We start from the raw sequence: 15,590 nt of genomic DNA on the forward strand, positions 1-15,590 counted from the left end.
ATTGGTTCTCCGCGTTGCTTAAGCGTTTTCCCGCGCTGCTCTTGGTCTTAAACAACACACTGAGCTGTCAGCCGGTATTTACCGTCTCGGTGGCAGTTTAACAACATTTTTTTAACGCCTGTACCGGAGAGGTTGTCCACGTTGTCCGGTAATGCCGTCCTCCGATTATGACTCGGCCTGTCTGCCGGACCTCTTACCGCTGTACTACCGACGGCTGTTCCCCTTCTCCCAGTACTACCGCTGGCTCAACTATGGTGGAGGTGAGTGCCTTGATTAGACAGGGCCAGACAAGCTGTTAGTAAAATACTGTTAGCAAAGTTAGGAGGTTTTATTTGTTTAACATGATATCCAGTGGTGTAGTGGTGCTCGGACGACTGGGTTTACTCTTTAATTTATGACCCAAAGATTATAAGACTACTCTGGCATATTTAATAATGTGACAGTAGTATTTGCACAACTTCTGCTGCTTGTCAAAAGTCATTATGAAATTAACATTAGCCACAGAAAATGTGCAGATTTTACGATAAATACTGGCCCACAGATGGGTGACATAACAACATTATTATACATTTACAGTGTACGTATTTATTATTCCTTCCACTTGTGAAAATCAGAGAACTGTGTCATGCCTTCGCCATCCTAGGAAAGTGGTGGTGATAGTGGGTATACTACCTGTATACACCTGAGTATACCCTGCACTGCACCACTGCTCTAGTCCCTTATGTATGTGAGTGAAATTACACTATAGTGCTGTACTAATGTGCTCTTATGTTCTTCTACAACCTCAGTGCAGAAGAACTACTTTCAGAATCGAGAGTTCTCCTTCACACTCAAAGACGACATCTACGTCCGCTACCAGTCGTTCAGCACACAGAACGAGCTGGAGAAGGAAATGCAGAAGGTCAATCCTTACAAGATCGACATTGGAGCAATATACAGTCACAGGGTGAGGCTGCATGCATCTGTATTATTTTATTTTTCTCTCAGGTCAGCGCAGACGTGCGGATAAAGTTTCACCTGTTTGTCGTCCACAGCCCAATCAACACAACACCGTGAAGTCAGGAACCTTCCAGGCCCTGGAGAAGGAGTTGGTGTTTGATATCGATATGACCGATTATGACGACGTCAGAAGCTGTTGCAGGTAAATTAATTGTGTGGTTTGTTTGTTAATGGGCTGTTGTTGTACACTGTGGAATAATCCACAAAGTCACATCACTGAGATAATTAAACCTCTTTTAAACTTTAGTGCTGCAGACATTTGCTCAAAGTGCTGGACCCTGATGACCATCGCCATTCGCATCCTGGACAGAGCTCTTCGAGGTTTGTTTCTCATCGATTTTGTTTTAACGTATCTGCTCATGTTATCTTCAATTGTTGGTGTCAAACACTTTTATTTATTATTTAATTTATGTGATATTTCTAGATGACTTTGGTTTCCAGCACCTGCTGTGGGTTTATTCTGGCAGAAGAGGAGTTCATTGCTGGGTGTGTGATGAAGCTGCCAGGAAGCTCTCTGTAGCAGCTCGCTCTGCAGTCGCTGAATACCTCAGCTTGATTAAGGTAACGGTATTTTAGCTTTTATCACATGATTAGGACTGATTATTATTTATTTACCGTGTGTGTGTGTGTGTGTGTGTGTGTTTGTGTGTGTGTGTCAGTTTGTTAATCCAGACTAGTGCCCGATCATTAAATTGGCTGGTACAGTGTGTAGTATGGCTGGAAGGTAGTCACTGAAGCAGAGCGGCAACAATTAGTCAATAAATGTATAGGTTGATCAACAGAAAATGATCTGGTATGATAATCAATTCATCGTTTTAGTAATTTTTCAAGCAATATGTGATTTTTATTTTTATTTTTTTTTGTCATATATAATAGTAAACTTTTAAATAATAAAATAAACTATATGAATACAGCACAAATAAAAACAGAAATTTTTCACTATTTTGTGACATTTTATAGACCAAGTTTTTCATTTATTTAAATAATCTGCAGATTAATCAATAATGATTAATTATTAGCTCGACACCCAACACAAGAATATTTATACTTTTTCTTTTTCCTTCAACTAGATTTGTTTTCAGAAGGAATTAACTAAATGTAGTTAATAACTTTATTTAAATGTTTTAAACAGATTTTGACTCCTTTGGGTAGAAAAACATTCAGTTCATTCTTATGTGATATTTTATTCTCTGCTGTTTTTGTTTTTTTAAAGGGAGGTGAAGAGATGGTGAAGAAAGTTGTGCTGATGGATCCAATTCATCCTTTTATCAGGTAAGAATCAGATCATTTTATTAGCGAAGGTCAGTTTGAAGTGTTTGTTTTGTGATGTTTGTGTCTAACTGACTGTTAATGAGGTTGTAGAGTCTGTTTTAAGAGTCTGTACCTGTAATCAACAGAGAGTCTTTGAATGTGGTGGAGCATTACTTCCCCCGGTACGCACTACAGGATCAGGACATACTGGGCCGCAAGGAATCCGTAGACAAAGTGCTGGCACTTGTGCCTGAAGATATCCTTTTCACAATGCATGGCATGTTTATCTAATGAACACATCCAGCAGAGTTTCAGCTAGTGGAAAAAATGTGCTCTGACGGAGGCCATGAGGCTCAAATGTTAGCATGTTTTTGTGACATGATCCAAATAAATTGGTGTAATTGAGAAGAGTCAGCTCTTTCCTGGAAATCTGTGTGTGTGCTACCTTTTTAAGATGTGTTTCACCATGCAGACACCTTGTGAAAATAACCGGACTTGACCTTAACTCACTGCTTACATGTAAGAAAAGAATTACAGCAGGACTTCCAGAACGCGAAGAAACCAGAGACCCGGTGGAAATTGATCAAGGAACAAGCCAAAAGGAAACAGGTTTGTAATTCTGCTCTCATTACATAATGACATTGTTTAACCTTTGATTGATTTTTTTATTTTTTTTTAACATTACAGAAAGAGGTCTGACACAATCATATAATCTTTCTTCCTCCAGGGCACTGCCAAGAAGGGCCAATACTTTGAGAAGGAAATCATGCTGCAGTATTGTTACCCCCGGCTCGATGTGAACGTCAGTAAAGGGGTGAACCACTTGCTGAAGAGCCCCTTCAGTGTCCATCCTAAAACAGGTGAGTGTGGATCTGATGAGATTTAATCAGGATGATATAATGAATACACTGTGACTTCTCTCTTTCCACCTCTGACCAGGACGCATTTCTGTCCCCATGGACCTCAAAGAATTGGATACGTTTGATCCCTTTGCTGTGCCCACAATCAGGTAAACAATAATTTAAGGCCTCCTGCTCTTCAGTGTAGTTCAGTGTTTGATACCCGTTAGAGCTGATGTTGTAACCTTTTTTTTAAGTTTGATCTGTGAGGAGCTGGATCGACCACGGACAGGCGAAGAGGAGGAGAAGTCTGAGGAGGAGAAGCCCGAGGACGTCAAGGAGAAGGAAAATGAGAAGGATACAGCAGAAAGACGAAAGATCAGAGGTGAAATTCTAAAATATGAATTATCTTTGACTTTCAAAGTTATAAGTAGGTCAACACGATGTAATCTGACAGTTTTTCCTGCCACAAAATGAGGCAAATGTGGTACATCAACCAAAATGTGCTTAACTTAATATAAATTTAAGCATATGGCAGGTACTGAACAGATATTGGGCTCTTTTATAATAATAATTATTGTGCCCACTTCACCACCATGAGAACCAATAAATATTTTAGTTTATCACTTCAACTCACAGATTACTTTTCTTCACAGATTTCAAAAGAACAAGTCTGGCGAAGTACGTGAAATACTTTGATCAGTTTCTGGATGGGATGGCTGGTTCGCGGAAAGGAGATCTTCTCAGGAAAAGTGGTACGTTTTATTCTTAGCAGGTTAAATGAGGGCAGATTGATTTCAGTGGTTTGTTCTTTCGTGTAATCAATTTATCCTTGTTTCCTTTTTAGATCTTCAGAAAGAATTCTGAAGTGGATCAACAATCAGAAAGATACAAGAAGAGGCTGTTGGTGTGCAAACTGTCGTCAACAATAACAACTCCCTGTGTTATTTTACTCTAATGAGACTCTGCAATAATACATTCATAAATAAACAGAAATCATCTCCTTACTGTAGGATTTTCACAGTACAATGCCAGTTTTCATGTTGTTTGTCTGCTTGTTGCCTACTTTTTGTTTTTGTACAGTCATTTGTGAAAATAAATTTGGTATTTCAACTCTTTTAAAAATCTTGTATGTCAGTTATTTTTTTTACAAGAACAGAAAATGTGAGTTAAGTTATCTGGAATAGTAAGACACACACACACACACACACACACACACACATAGGGCTCAGGTTCATCAGAACGAATTACATTGGCAATAATCACAAATACAGCAGGAAAGTGAAAATACTTCATTACAAGTAAAACTCCTGCCTTCAAAATGTTACATAAAAGTACTTAAGTAGTACGTCATACTGTAACAGAAGTAAAACTACTAATAATGACACATTAGCATATATTATTGGATTGTTTTTAATGGTCAAGCAGTATTTTACTGTGGTAGTTTGGTCAAGGTGGAGATAATTCTTTGTACCCTGCTGGGAGGTTTCATCTGTAACAGTTCATATTTAAATCAGCTGATCTGAGAAGTAATTATTATTATTATCAATAATCATTCAGCCACGTGGCTCCTCGACGCCACAGTACCTTCTATCTCCGCTGATTGGGACTTTGAACCACACACCACTCAGTCAAGAACATCACTGATTTTGCACATTTACTTAATAACAGGGTTATTATATTCTATTTATGGTATATAGTGTTTATATTTTGTTGTATTTTATTCAGCTTTCTTTATTCTTTGAACTAGACTCTTTGAATTTCCCCTACAAGAGGAGGAACATCTTATCGTATTACAGCTGTCACATAAATGCAGTGGAGTAAATATATTTATAAATATAAAAATATATTCCCATTGAAATTTAGTGGAGTAATAATAATAACAGCAATATCAGCCACCTATAACCAGTCATTTGTTGAGTTACAGGTAAAAGAAGAAGAAGAAAAAGGTTACATAAAATGAACATTTACAGTAGAAAACAATCATAATTAGATATAACTATAATTTGTTATTGTGTTGTTTTTATTACCTTTTCCTTTTTAAACTTATGTGAAGTGTCTTTGAGTTTCTTGAAAAGTGCTCTATAAATCAAGTGTATTATTAATATTATTATAATTTAAAATAATAATAATAAAAGTCCTTAATAATGTACTGTATATTGATCTGACCCAAATAAAATAAAATCACACACTGGCCCTTTAAATAACCCGGAAGTAGATATGACAGCTCTAAACCGGATATTACGCCGCAACCGGGGGTCAGAAGTTCTCTCTTACAGCCATCTTGGATATAGCATCCCGAGTCGGTGAGTGTCTCCGCCGATAATCCAACATCATCCAACCATTTATCACATATTCCCGTCTCTACCGAGGCGTTCATGTGTCACGGTGAAGTAGTGTCGCCCCGCCGATACAACTATTGATCCTCTGTGGCCCCGCGGTCCAGCGATAAACGCCCCGTTGTGTCACCGATTACCGGCTCAAAATGGGGGAACATCATGACTACCAGTTGACCAGCCGCCTGTCAGGGCCGCTTGTCAACTTTTGTCGTCTATATTTTTACAATTACAAGCCGAGTGTGTGAATTGTGCCAGCGTTATTGATCCGCTGTTATCCTGAATTACTCTCCGTGTTAATTAATTAAACTTGAGTTAACTGTTCACCGTTCACGGGCTCCGTCTTCCTCCCCAGCAACCATGCCTGGTGAAGCCACAGAAACGGTCCCAGTCACCGAGCAGGAGATGCAGCAGCCTCAAGTGGAGACTGGTTCGTATGTTTTTAACTTCACTTTAAAAACGTGCATGTTGTTATTATACTGGATATTTAAACATTTGTGGGGGGGGGGAAGGGGGGTCCCCTGGAACTCAATGAACATGGGTATAGTTCAACAAATGACCGTCTGTGGAGGGTGATTTGTTGAGCAGAGGGGATACACTATTGTGTGTTTGATTTATTTATTTTTTTGGGGGGTGGGGGGGTTGGTTATTTGGTTTCAAGAGTGTTGACTCAGCTGGCTGGACCCCTGAGTTGGTGTAACAGGTGACAGTTATCGACTGTCAGCAGCCATGTGTTGGGATTTTAAGTGATATATTTTGGGTTGGGTTGAAAAGAGTAATCCAGGGCCCCTCTTTTTTTTTATTTTTATTTATTTACACAATCTCACAATGGTGTGTGTGTGTGGTGACTTGCACTGACTACTGGATTTAGCACACAATGCATGATTTTGGGTGTTTGTGCACTAAACACGCCTTGAAGAACCGACCGTGTGTGGATTGATAGTAGCCGTGTTAGTGATTTTACAGATCAATGTGTGGTACGTATTATTTAAGTCTGACCATAGAAAACCTATTGTAGGATGTGGTGTTTTCCCTTTTTTCAGCTAGCAATAAATGTTTTCAACACTTGTATTTGATGCCTGCGTCAAAATATAGGTTAATAGTTGTGGACATCTTTTCAAAGATCTCAGGTAGCACATTGTACATGGTGGTCTTTTGACCAAAAACGAGGTAATAACTGTATAATAAAGAGAAGAATGGGTTTTGTCTAGTGTCAATGTTGGTGTTTGAGTTAGTGTTACATGAAGGGGTCACAACTGTTCATAAATTGACACAATTCTCCAATTTCATATTACTACACACATGTTCTTATACATTTTCTGAGCGTTACTTTTCTTCTTCTAGACATGGTCTGTAAGTGGGTGGAGATGTTTGTTCAGGGGTGGGGCAGGAACCTCTATAACTGATCAGTTGCAGCTAGAACCAGAGGAACACGCAGGAACATGCTATCTCATCAGTCAGTCGTAGATATCCCCATGCAACCAAATGTGTAATATCAAGATGATTCAGTAACATGCACTGCACTGTAAATGAACTGTTGGACGCTATCATCAAACTGCACTGCATTTGTGTTGAAATAGTTTCCCACCTTCACTTAATGTGTGTGTGCTGCACAAAAGTAGACTATCGAATAGAGCAACCGATAATCAATGACTTTAAACTTATTTAACTCAAAGGGAAGTTTTCACTGTTCTGAGGCTTCAAACATACAGTAAAAAGATGACAAGCAATCCTTTTAGTGCTCATTTATATCAGTTTGTTTCTGAACCCAAAAGACTAACGAATCTAATTGAATATGTATAACACCTCTTTTTGATCATTGCTCAACCCATGGCATTGAGCTGTACTGAAAGAGCGGATTTATGTTTTTAACTTCAGTAAATCTGTTTTAAAAATCTGTTAAAACTTAATTGACTGACTTTTATTTACAGTAAGCTACAATTTAATTATCTTGAGCAGTGAAAGTTTGATTTGTACAGTCTTGAGTAGAGGTTCTTGTGAGTGTTTGTCCAGCAGTTCTTTTCTCTTAAGCTATTCAGGGCACTGGTAAAATAATCATAGCAGTGGTAACTGTGTGCACTTATTTGGGGGTTAATGTCACGTTATCTGTGCAAAAGCAAACTCCAAAGACGACGACAAAGACTCCAGAGCAGTTCAGATAAAAGTTTTAGAGGAAAGGACTTCTCATTTCACTAAAAGTGTGCGTATACGACTCAATAAGGGCAAGTTTTGGGTCTATTGTTTCATAGGAACGTTTGTGTTGCTTTAATGTTGCACATCCCTCTATTAGTGCCAACAATGTACTCATCTTTGGAAAAAAAGGCCTATGAAAACGGATTGCAAAATTATTTAAGTTAATTATTTGGAAGTAATGACTCCATATAAACTTTGCCATGAAGCAGTACAATAATGTACACATACTGAGCTGTCAAATCTAGGGTGGTGGTTAGATTCATAGCTTATTTTCATGCATTGTCTGCTTTTTTTTGGAATAAAGGAGGTCTCCTGACACTTAACACCTAACCACTGCATGGAGTTTGGGACACTGGAATCTTTAAGTGCACTTAACACCTCCCCTTCTTTTTATATTGGCAAACCAAAGCCAGTTCACTGAACTTTTCACACACTCAGCGTTTCTATTCACGTGTGGAGCACAATTTCTTTTTCACTTCAGTGTATTCATGAAGCTCTTCAAACTTGTGTTGAAGTAAACTGCTTCCCAAACAACTACTGTATATTTCCTTTTCCCCCCTCTTACTCCTACTGATTTTCCTTTATCAGCTGCAGAAGTATCGAATTCTGCTGCTGCTTCTGAGATGGCTGTTCCTACAGTGAGCAAGGCAATCGCTCTGGAGAATCCTCCAGAAACTCCTGTTCCTGCTCAAGAGATAAGCTCTCCAGAAGCCGTTAGCGTTCAGACTAGTGATCAAGCAAATGGTGTAGCTGCGACTCAGGAAACGACCAAGCAAACAGAAGAGATTGGGTTGGTGGCAACACCTGTCTCGCAGCAAGAGGCAACTGCTGACCAAGCAGGGGATTCAGCTGGTCCCCCAGTTCCTGAAGAGTCTGTGTCTTCTTCTGAGGCTCCTGTTGCGACCTCAAAAGAGCCACAAGCTGAAGAACAAGCAGCTCCAACTACACAGGCACAAAGTCAGGAGTCAGTTGGTGCTGAAGAACAAGCAGCTCCAACTACACAGGCACAAAGTCCGGAGTCAGTTGGTGCTGCAGAAGATTCGGCCAGGCGGGAGGTTGAGCATATTTCTGTTGAAGCAAAGACCTCTGGAGATGAGCCCGAAGCAGTGGCAGAAAAAGTCCTTGATGATCCAAAACCATGTGCTCCTGAAGACGTCAGTTTGAGAAGTGAAGCTGGGAAGGCAACTGAATCCCCAAAGACTGCGGTCGAAGACGCGAAGAATCTGAATGTCAACCTGCCTACTCAAAAAGAAAGTCCTGACAAGGAAGAACCTGTTATACTTCTCTCAAAGGCCATTCAATCAAAGGGGACCTCCAAATGCGAAGGCCCAACTCTTTCCACACACCACCTGTCAGGTTGGTTTATCCTCTGTGAAAAGCAGCCAACCCTGTACCCCCACCTTTTTATCCCGGTCTTTTAAGTTCACCTTTATGATCTGGTTGGGTGTGTATAATGTGGTAACGTGAGTGGTACAAGTTCAAATGGAAAAAGGGTTTAATGTTTTCCCTACAGTGTAGTCCCGGTGGTATTTTGAAGTGAGAAAGTTTCTGAAATTGCTTACGGCCTTTTTTTTTTTTTTTTTTTGTCAGGGTGGGTCATGACTTGTTAATTGACTGGTTATCATTCTTTTAATTTCACCTCTGTGGCCAGTTGTCAGTTCTAACTCAAAGCACCAGTTCAGCGGTGCAATAGCAGGTGCATTTATGCACTTGTTGCGTCTCTGTAGGGTAGCCGTTGCTATGTGCAAGTGCAATATTTCATCAGGTGGTGATGTAATATTGCAAATATGACTTTGTCCTAAGTGCATCTTGACTAAATTATAAAATGCGGTTTTCTGTGTGGAAGTAGTATGTACTGTGCATTTTCGAGTGGCAAGTTGCATCAAACTCATCAAAGTTAGGCAGGTGTGTCCTTTTCCTAACCCTAAACAAGAAAACTGCGTCTTGGTTTGTGATAGTTTAACCCGCATGAGTAAGACCCATATCCCGTCCAAATATTTTAAAGAATGTTTTTCTATTCAGCTACACCTCCTGCCCCAGCTTCCTCCCAGCACCCTCAGGCAGCTTCTGGCCCTGCAAAGCCAAAAGGCAAAGATGCCAAGAGTGCGCAGGGTTCCTCTGCCCCAAAGGCTGTTCCTGGCAGAAGAAAACGCTCTTCTATGTCTGCCTCTTCCTCTTCTCCCACCTCACCAAAATCTACTACCTCCACCCCCCTGTCACCTGTGCCATCTCCCCTAGCTTCCACACCTGGCAGTTCTCCTGCTAATCGTTTCACCCCAAAAGTTGTCAAGGCTGGCAAACAAGGAAAAGCTAAGAAAGGAGAGGCATTTGAGCCTGCTCCTGCCCCTGCAGAGTGCAAGGTCACAGCAACAACTGAAAAACCAGTAGAAGCTAACCCCAAGCCGACTGTAGTTGAAGCTAAACCTGCCCCAGTTGAAACCGTCAAACCCTCACCGGCTGCTCCAAAGCCTGTTGCAGCCCCAGCTGCTTTTAAAGTTACATCAAAGCCTGCTGTTGCAGCTCCAGTTTCATTCTTAGATACTATTGCTTCTAGCCCTCCCAAATCCGTTGAAATGAAGACCTCAAAAACTGCTCCTGTTACTGCAGTTGCCGAGGATGATCTCCCCCCACTTATCCCACCTGAGAAGCCAATAACAATGCCAATATTTGTACCCCCTGTTGAGAAAGAGGGTGTTAAACTTGGTACGTCTCCTAAACCTTGTTATGAACCATCAAATCTAGAGGTTACTAAAGTAGCACCCAAACTCAAGATGGATATTGAGCCCAAGTCTGTGCCTGTTGAGCTTGCCAAAGCAGCAGCCGCAGTAAAATCTGCTCCTGCTGAAGTTGCTAAACCAGCAGTTGTTGAGGCTGCTAAACCAGCAGTTGTTGAGGCTGCTAAACCAGCAGTTGTTGAGGCTGCTAAACCAGCTCCCGTTGAGGCTGCTAAACCAGCAGTTGTTGAGGCTGCTAAACCAGCAGTTGTTGAGGCTGCTAAACCAGCTCCCGTTGAGGCTGCTAAACCAGCTCCCGTTGAGGCTGCTAAACCAGCTCCCGTTGAGGCTGCTAAACCAGCAGCTGTTGAGGCTGCTAAACCAGCTCCCGTTGAAGCTCCTAAACCTGCTTCTGTTGAGGTTGCTAAACCAGCAGTTGTTGAAGTGTCTAAACCAGCAGTTAAGGCTGCTAAACCTGCTCCCATTGAGGCTGTTAAGCCAGCTTCTGAGGCCAAACCTGCTCCTGTTAAAGCAGTTGTTGAGGCCAAACCTGCCCCTGTTGAGGCTGCTAAACCAGCTGCTGAGGCCAAACCTGCCCCTCCCAAGATTGTAAAGCCAGAGGCCGAGGTCAAGTCTGCCCCTGTTGAGGTTAAGCCAGCTGCAGAACCTAAACCAGCTGTTGCTGAGGTTACCAAGCCAGCCCCTGTGAAGAGCGCTGGGCCAGTTACTGAGCCTAAATTGGTTGAGGTTAAGGCAGCACCTGCTGAGATTGCCATGCCTTCCAAACCAGCAGCTGAGCCCACATCTGCCCCCGTAAAACCTGCTCCAGTCGAGCCCGCCATTCCTGCCCCTGCTCCCCGTAAACTGACATTTGCTGAGGCAGTTGCGACACCTGTTAAACCTAAGGTTGAGGTAATCAGTACTCCTGAACCCGTCTCATCACCCAAACCTGCTAAAACCCCAGCCAAGGTGGAGCCTGTGATCAAGAACGACAAGGGTATTTTCTTCTTTCTCTCTTTTGTCTTCATCTGTTTTTTTCCAACTTTGATGGCGTTCTGGTAAACTGCTCAGATGCTTAGATATGTCGTTCAAAAGAACCAGGTTGTGAAGAACATTAGTTTTGCTTTAAGTTTTGTTTCAAGATGCTGCCTAGTTGTTCACATGGATTCTCCTGTCAGCTCTGATGTCGCATACTGTCAGCCATGTTGTGCAGTTTCATTTGTGCGATCATATGTCTAATGGTCAGTTTTTATATTTAGTGAGTGAAAATATCGTGTCAGACTGGTAAATTTGATATTGGGAAGGAAGGTATTGTTTTCAACATCTTTAAAGTACTCTGTAGTTTAGATTTTAAGTTAACAAGCTCTAATGGGTGACCCTTTTTACAACACCACAAGTTAATGGTGGTTGCAGTTTTTTGTTAACCAGCGCGTTTACTTGAAATGTTCATTGGTTAGGTGGATGTAGGTTATCTCAGGTAACAGAGATACTGTAGAATTACAATTAACCTGCCTATTTTCATTCCCCAGGAGTGATGCAGCACATTTTCATTATAACTTTGGTTGTGCAAATATGTAATAGGTGGCATGTAGTGACGATATTTCTGTTGTTGGTTTTTCTAGGATCCGGCACAGAGTCAGACAGCGATGACTCAGTCCCTGAATTGGAGGAACAGGACTCTGCACAGACACAGACACAGCAAGCTCAGGTGGGACTTCAGTCTGGTCTCGTGTCTTTGTTCCCTGTTGTCTTGAACTGAAACAGAAAGGAGCATTACAACATCTGCTGCTTTTGTAAAACAATTCATACGGATGTTGGTTGTCCTTTACTCTTCTGTGATGATTAACACAGTGACTTTCGTTCTTCTGAGTCTCCTGAAGCCAGCTTTCTGTCCTGAGAAGAGAAAATGTTTACACAATGACTAGCATTGCAATTTCTGTCAGTTCATATTCAAACTATCCTAATTCCTTGGTCTACATTTAATTGTTGACATAAAATGTGGATGAATATTCTGTGCCTCACAGCTTGCAGCAGCTGCCGAAATAGACGAGGAACCTGTCAGCAAAGCCAAACAGAGCCGCAGTGAAAAGAAGGCACGAAAGGTAACGGTCTTAATTTATAACTCATGTAATAAGCAGGTGTCTGTTCTCGCTCAGAATTGGCCACATTTGTAAAAATAACTTGTATTTCTCGCAGGCAATGTCAAAGCTGGGTCTCAGGCAGGTAACAGGGGTCACCAGGGTTACCATTCGCAAGTCAAAGAACATCTTGTTCGTTATTACCAAACCAGACGTCTACAAGAGCCCCGCATCAGACACATACATCGTCTTCGGTGAAGCTAAGGTACGTAACCAGGGACGATACTAGCCCCCGTACTCTCGCCCCTGTCTTGTGTAGTCTTAGCTGTTTTAGAAGGCAGCAGAAGGCTCATTCAGGTGTTCAGGTAATGATACTGTGGGGGATGGTCGGGATGGTACAAAATGTCCGCAGCTGAAAGTCGTCTGCCAGATGATTGTGTGTTGATGTTTTTGTTTTACTCTTTGTGCCATAGATCGAAGATCTGTCCCAGCAAGCCCAGCTGGCCGCCGCAGAAAAGTTCAAGGTACAGGGAGAAGCTGTATCAAACATCCAGGAAAACACACAGACGCCAACAGTACAGGAGGAGAGCGAAGAAGAAGAGGTTAGAAGTGTTTTTTTACTCAAGCAAGGGACACATTAATATGCACACTGTTTTATCATGAGCTATCATAACAAATTCCCCTTTTGTTATGTTTTATAGGTTGATGAGACCGGAGTTGAGGTCAAGGACATTGAACTCGTCATGTCACAAGCCAACGTGTCGCGGGCGAAGGCTGTACGCGCCCTGAAAAACAACAACAACGACATTGTCAATGCTATTATGGTAAGATTTCTAGAACTTTTGTTAATGGTGGTAAAATGGTTTGCAGTCTTTGTTCAGCAGGCCAATTAAAAGGTTTGTTTTTATAAATGTGTACACAGAACTCTTCAGTGATGATTAACACAGTGACTTTCGTTCTTCTGAGTTTAATGAAGCCAACATTTCTGTCCTGAGAAGAGAGCAATTCTTTAAATTTTGTAAAAACTACTTTGCACATATGCTAACAAACTTTTTTTTGTTCCCTTTTGCAGGAGTTGACGATGTAATGGGACCCTGGCACTGTAGGGTTGAAGAAAGGTTGCTGATTTAAGCTCGTTTATACAATTTATACCCAAGATGGAAATAAAGTTGTGGCTTGATAAAATGAAATTTTGATGTTTTTGCACTTCATTGAAAAATGAGTGGGGAGACTCTTTGTTGCAGTTTGCTTACAGGGTTGATGGATTTAGTCTGGTCAAGGCAAAGGGTTGGTCAGGTATCGCTAAACAGGGGACTGAACCCTGTTTAGAGATACCTTTTTAGATGTTTCATAGTAAGTCATAGACATGAAACAAGGAGCAACAACTACACAGGTTGTGAATAGTAACCACCGGTTTGATCTCGGTGTGTATTTATTTTATAGTCATATTTTCCTGAAAGTTAATTACTTACTGTCAGGTAAATGTAGTTGAGTACAAAGTACAATATTTCCCCTGACATGTAGTACAGTAGAAATAAAGTACGAATACCTCAAAATTATACTTTCTTGTGGAATGCTTTACCACTTGTAGCGCTATGGAGTTTTTCTATTAGTGGCTCCCCATTTTGTCTTTCCTTCACCAGCATAAACAGACTGCAATGTAGTAAACACAAATGTAAACATTGCTGGATTTCAAATGATTCAAATATTTAAAAAAATATATTTAAATAATTGCTTTGCAAATGTTTTGGAAAAAAGGAAATGCATTCAACACTAAAGGATGAGTACAATGTTTATAACACTAAGATAACCTTTTAGTTTGAGACACTGACTCAGCTTGTTTCAAACTGAATTCTGTGTAAACGTGGCAGCTGCACCGACTCAATTCATCAAGATTCAAATAAAAGTTGAGTAAGACTGAAATGGTCCTTTAGTATGAGTTGAGCTTAAAAGAAATGCATCCTACACATCCCATGGTGCATCTGTTTATTAGACCCCCACATTTCGACTTCTACACCTGCAGTGTGCACCACTGGGTTTCAGTTAAAGCGTGTAATCCCATAATGCATGCTGACAGACTGAGGTGACTTAAATTAGTCTCAGATTTGAACTCCAGAAGGCGCTGTTCTGTACTGCTACTCATCCTTACAGCCACGCAGGAAATGCAACATGCTTACCTCTGATTTCCTCTTAGTATGTTGTTGCACTTGTTTGGGCAGGATAGCCTTGTACTGTATGATTAATATACCGGTATGAGGAGTTCAGTGACCTCATCGGCAGCTACCAGCATGGCACCATTGAACTTCTATCCAATCAGAGAATGACTGAAAACACCTGTGTGGGTGTGCAGGAAGCCAGGACTGCTCATGCCACACCTCTACAAAACCTGCCCTTCTCTAGAGATGGCACAGGTATGCGAGCCTGGATTAATCCATAGGATCTTTACAGTCTGCTCTTGCTTGCAGCTGGATAAGGCACATTTTTGTGTGTTAAACATGAAAAATGGAGCCAAAAAAACATGAAAATAAAGAAATATATGCAATTAAAAGGTGGTGGACCCAGTTAGAAGGGGCATTAACAGCATAAATGTGGCCATGTTGGCGACATAAGGACAAAGTTTGAAGTCCACCTTCACTCTGCAGAATGATGTGTGTGTAGAGTTTGACACCAGAAGGCTGTTTGATCACATTCATCTGCTGAAGGGAGAAAGTCTCTGTGCTCACCTTAAATGTGAATTTATGTACAGAGATGAATTTTTGACATCGCTCCAAATAGTTTGGAAGCCCATCCTGGTCAAATATGCAACTTCCAGTGCACATACACTGAGAATGGACCCTTCAGAGACACCTTGTGTCTGAGGTTATAAGAATAAACGTACGAGTTGTTTATTTATTTGTGTCTGAGAAGATCTCTGGAGGGGATGTGTAACCATATAAAGGGGACATTTGTTCACCAAAGGAGGCTGTTAAATGTCTATTTCATTTACTCACTTCACCTAAAATCACTGGAAGGTGTCATTGTGATGTTTTAACCATCCATAATTAACTAAGATGTGAACTTTAGAATGAAAAACAGCTTTTAATAGTATTGTTTTTTTTTTTAAGAGCTGAAATGTTTTTTTTATTCACAATTCACAGCTATTATATCATAGTTACAAATATTAGATTTTTAAAAATTATA

The 15,590-nt window shown here is 40.9% G+C and overlaps 2 protein-coding genes and 2 non-coding genes across 26 annotated transcripts; all 4 read left to right on the forward strand.

The window, feature by feature from the left end:
• prim1 (DNA primase subunit 1) lies at nt 1-4,214 on the forward strand. The gene is made up of 13 exons (XM_051424037.1): nt 1-260; nt 789-946; nt 1,035-1,141; nt 1,247-1,320; nt 1,424-1,560; nt 2,213-2,271; nt 2,397-2,506; nt 2,768-2,859; nt 2,978-3,110; nt 3,190-3,259; nt 3,347-3,474; nt 3,746-3,844; nt 3,937-4,214. The coding sequence occupies exons 1-13, from the start codon at nt 152-154 to the stop codon at nt 3,954-3,956; spliced, it is 1,296 nt and encodes a 431-aa protein (XP_051279997.1). The 5' UTR covers nt 1-151; the 3' UTR covers nt 3,957-4,214.
• Nucleotides 4,215-5,297: 1,083 nt separating this feature from the next.
• Nucleotides 5,298-13,600, forward strand: naca (nascent polypeptide associated complex subunit alpha). 23 transcript variants are annotated; one of them, XM_051424013.1, is made up of 11 exons: nt 5,298-5,395; nt 5,781-5,855; nt 9,641-10,512; nt 10,633-10,656; nt 10,705-11,329; nt 11,955-12,040; nt 12,357-12,434; nt 12,529-12,675; nt 12,884-13,012; nt 13,112-13,234; nt 13,483-13,600. In XM_051424013.1, exons 2-11 carry the CDS (start codon nt 5,786-5,788, stop codon nt 13,495-13,497), a joined length of 2,169 nt encoding a protein of 722 aa, XP_051279973.1. In that variant the 5' UTR covers nt 5,298-5,395; nt 5,781-5,785; the 3' UTR covers nt 13,498-13,600. The 23 variants fall into 23 exon arrangements, with proteins under 23 accessions (XP_051279973.1, XP_051279963.1, XP_051279968.1 ...); XM_051424003.1 differs by adding an exon at nt 10,513-10,560 and having other exon boundaries at nt 9,641-10,464; nt 10,609-11,329; XM_051424008.1 differs by adding an exon at nt 10,537-10,584 and having other exon boundaries at nt 9,641-10,464; nt 10,633-11,329.
• Nucleotides 12,162-12,234, forward strand: LOC127378180 (small nucleolar RNA SNORD59). The gene has a single exon (XR_007887879.1). It is a non-coding gene; the product is annotated as a small nucleolar RNA SNORD59 (small nucleolar RNA).
• LOC127378181 (small nucleolar RNA SNORD59) lies at nt 13,336-13,409 on the forward strand. The gene has a single exon (XR_007887880.1). It is a non-coding gene; the product is annotated as a small nucleolar RNA SNORD59 (small nucleolar RNA).
• Nucleotides 13,601-15,590: the final 1,990 nt, after the last annotated feature.

Source organism: Dicentrarchus labrax, unplaced genomic scaffold (genome assembly GCF_905237075.1).
Source record: "Dicentrarchus labrax unplaced genomic scaffold, dlabrax2021, whole genome shotgun sequence".
In the NCBI taxonomy this organism is placed as follows: domain Eukaryota; kingdom Metazoa; phylum Chordata; class Actinopteri; family Moronidae; genus Dicentrarchus; species Dicentrarchus labrax.

Bases quoted from the DNA above. Each gene is read 5' to 3' on its own strand.
- prim1 (XM_051424037.1), top strand. From the start codon at position 152: ATGCCGTCCTCCGATTATGACTCGGCCTGTCTGCCGGACCTCTTACCG. The intron at 1,561-2,212 runs GTAACGGTATTT...GTTTTTTTAAAG, and splicing joins AATACCTCAGCTTGATTAAG to GGAGGTGAAGAGATGGTGAA. The intron at 2,507-2,767 runs ATATCCTTTTCA...CTCACTGCTTAC, and splicing joins GCTGGCACTTGTGCCTGAAG to ATGTAAGAAAAGAATTACAG.
- naca (XM_051423994.1), top strand. From the start codon at position 5,786: ATGCCTGGTGAAGCCACAGAAACGGTCCCAGTCACCGAGCAGGAGATG. The intron at 12,041-12,356 runs GTGGGACTTCAG...TGTGCCTCACAG, and splicing joins CACAGACACAGCAAGCTCAG to CTTGCAGCAGCTGCCGAAAT. The intron at 13,013-13,111 runs GTTAGAAGTGTT...TATGTTTTATAG, and splicing joins AGGAGAGCGAAGAAGAAGAG to GTTGATGAGACCGGAGTTGA.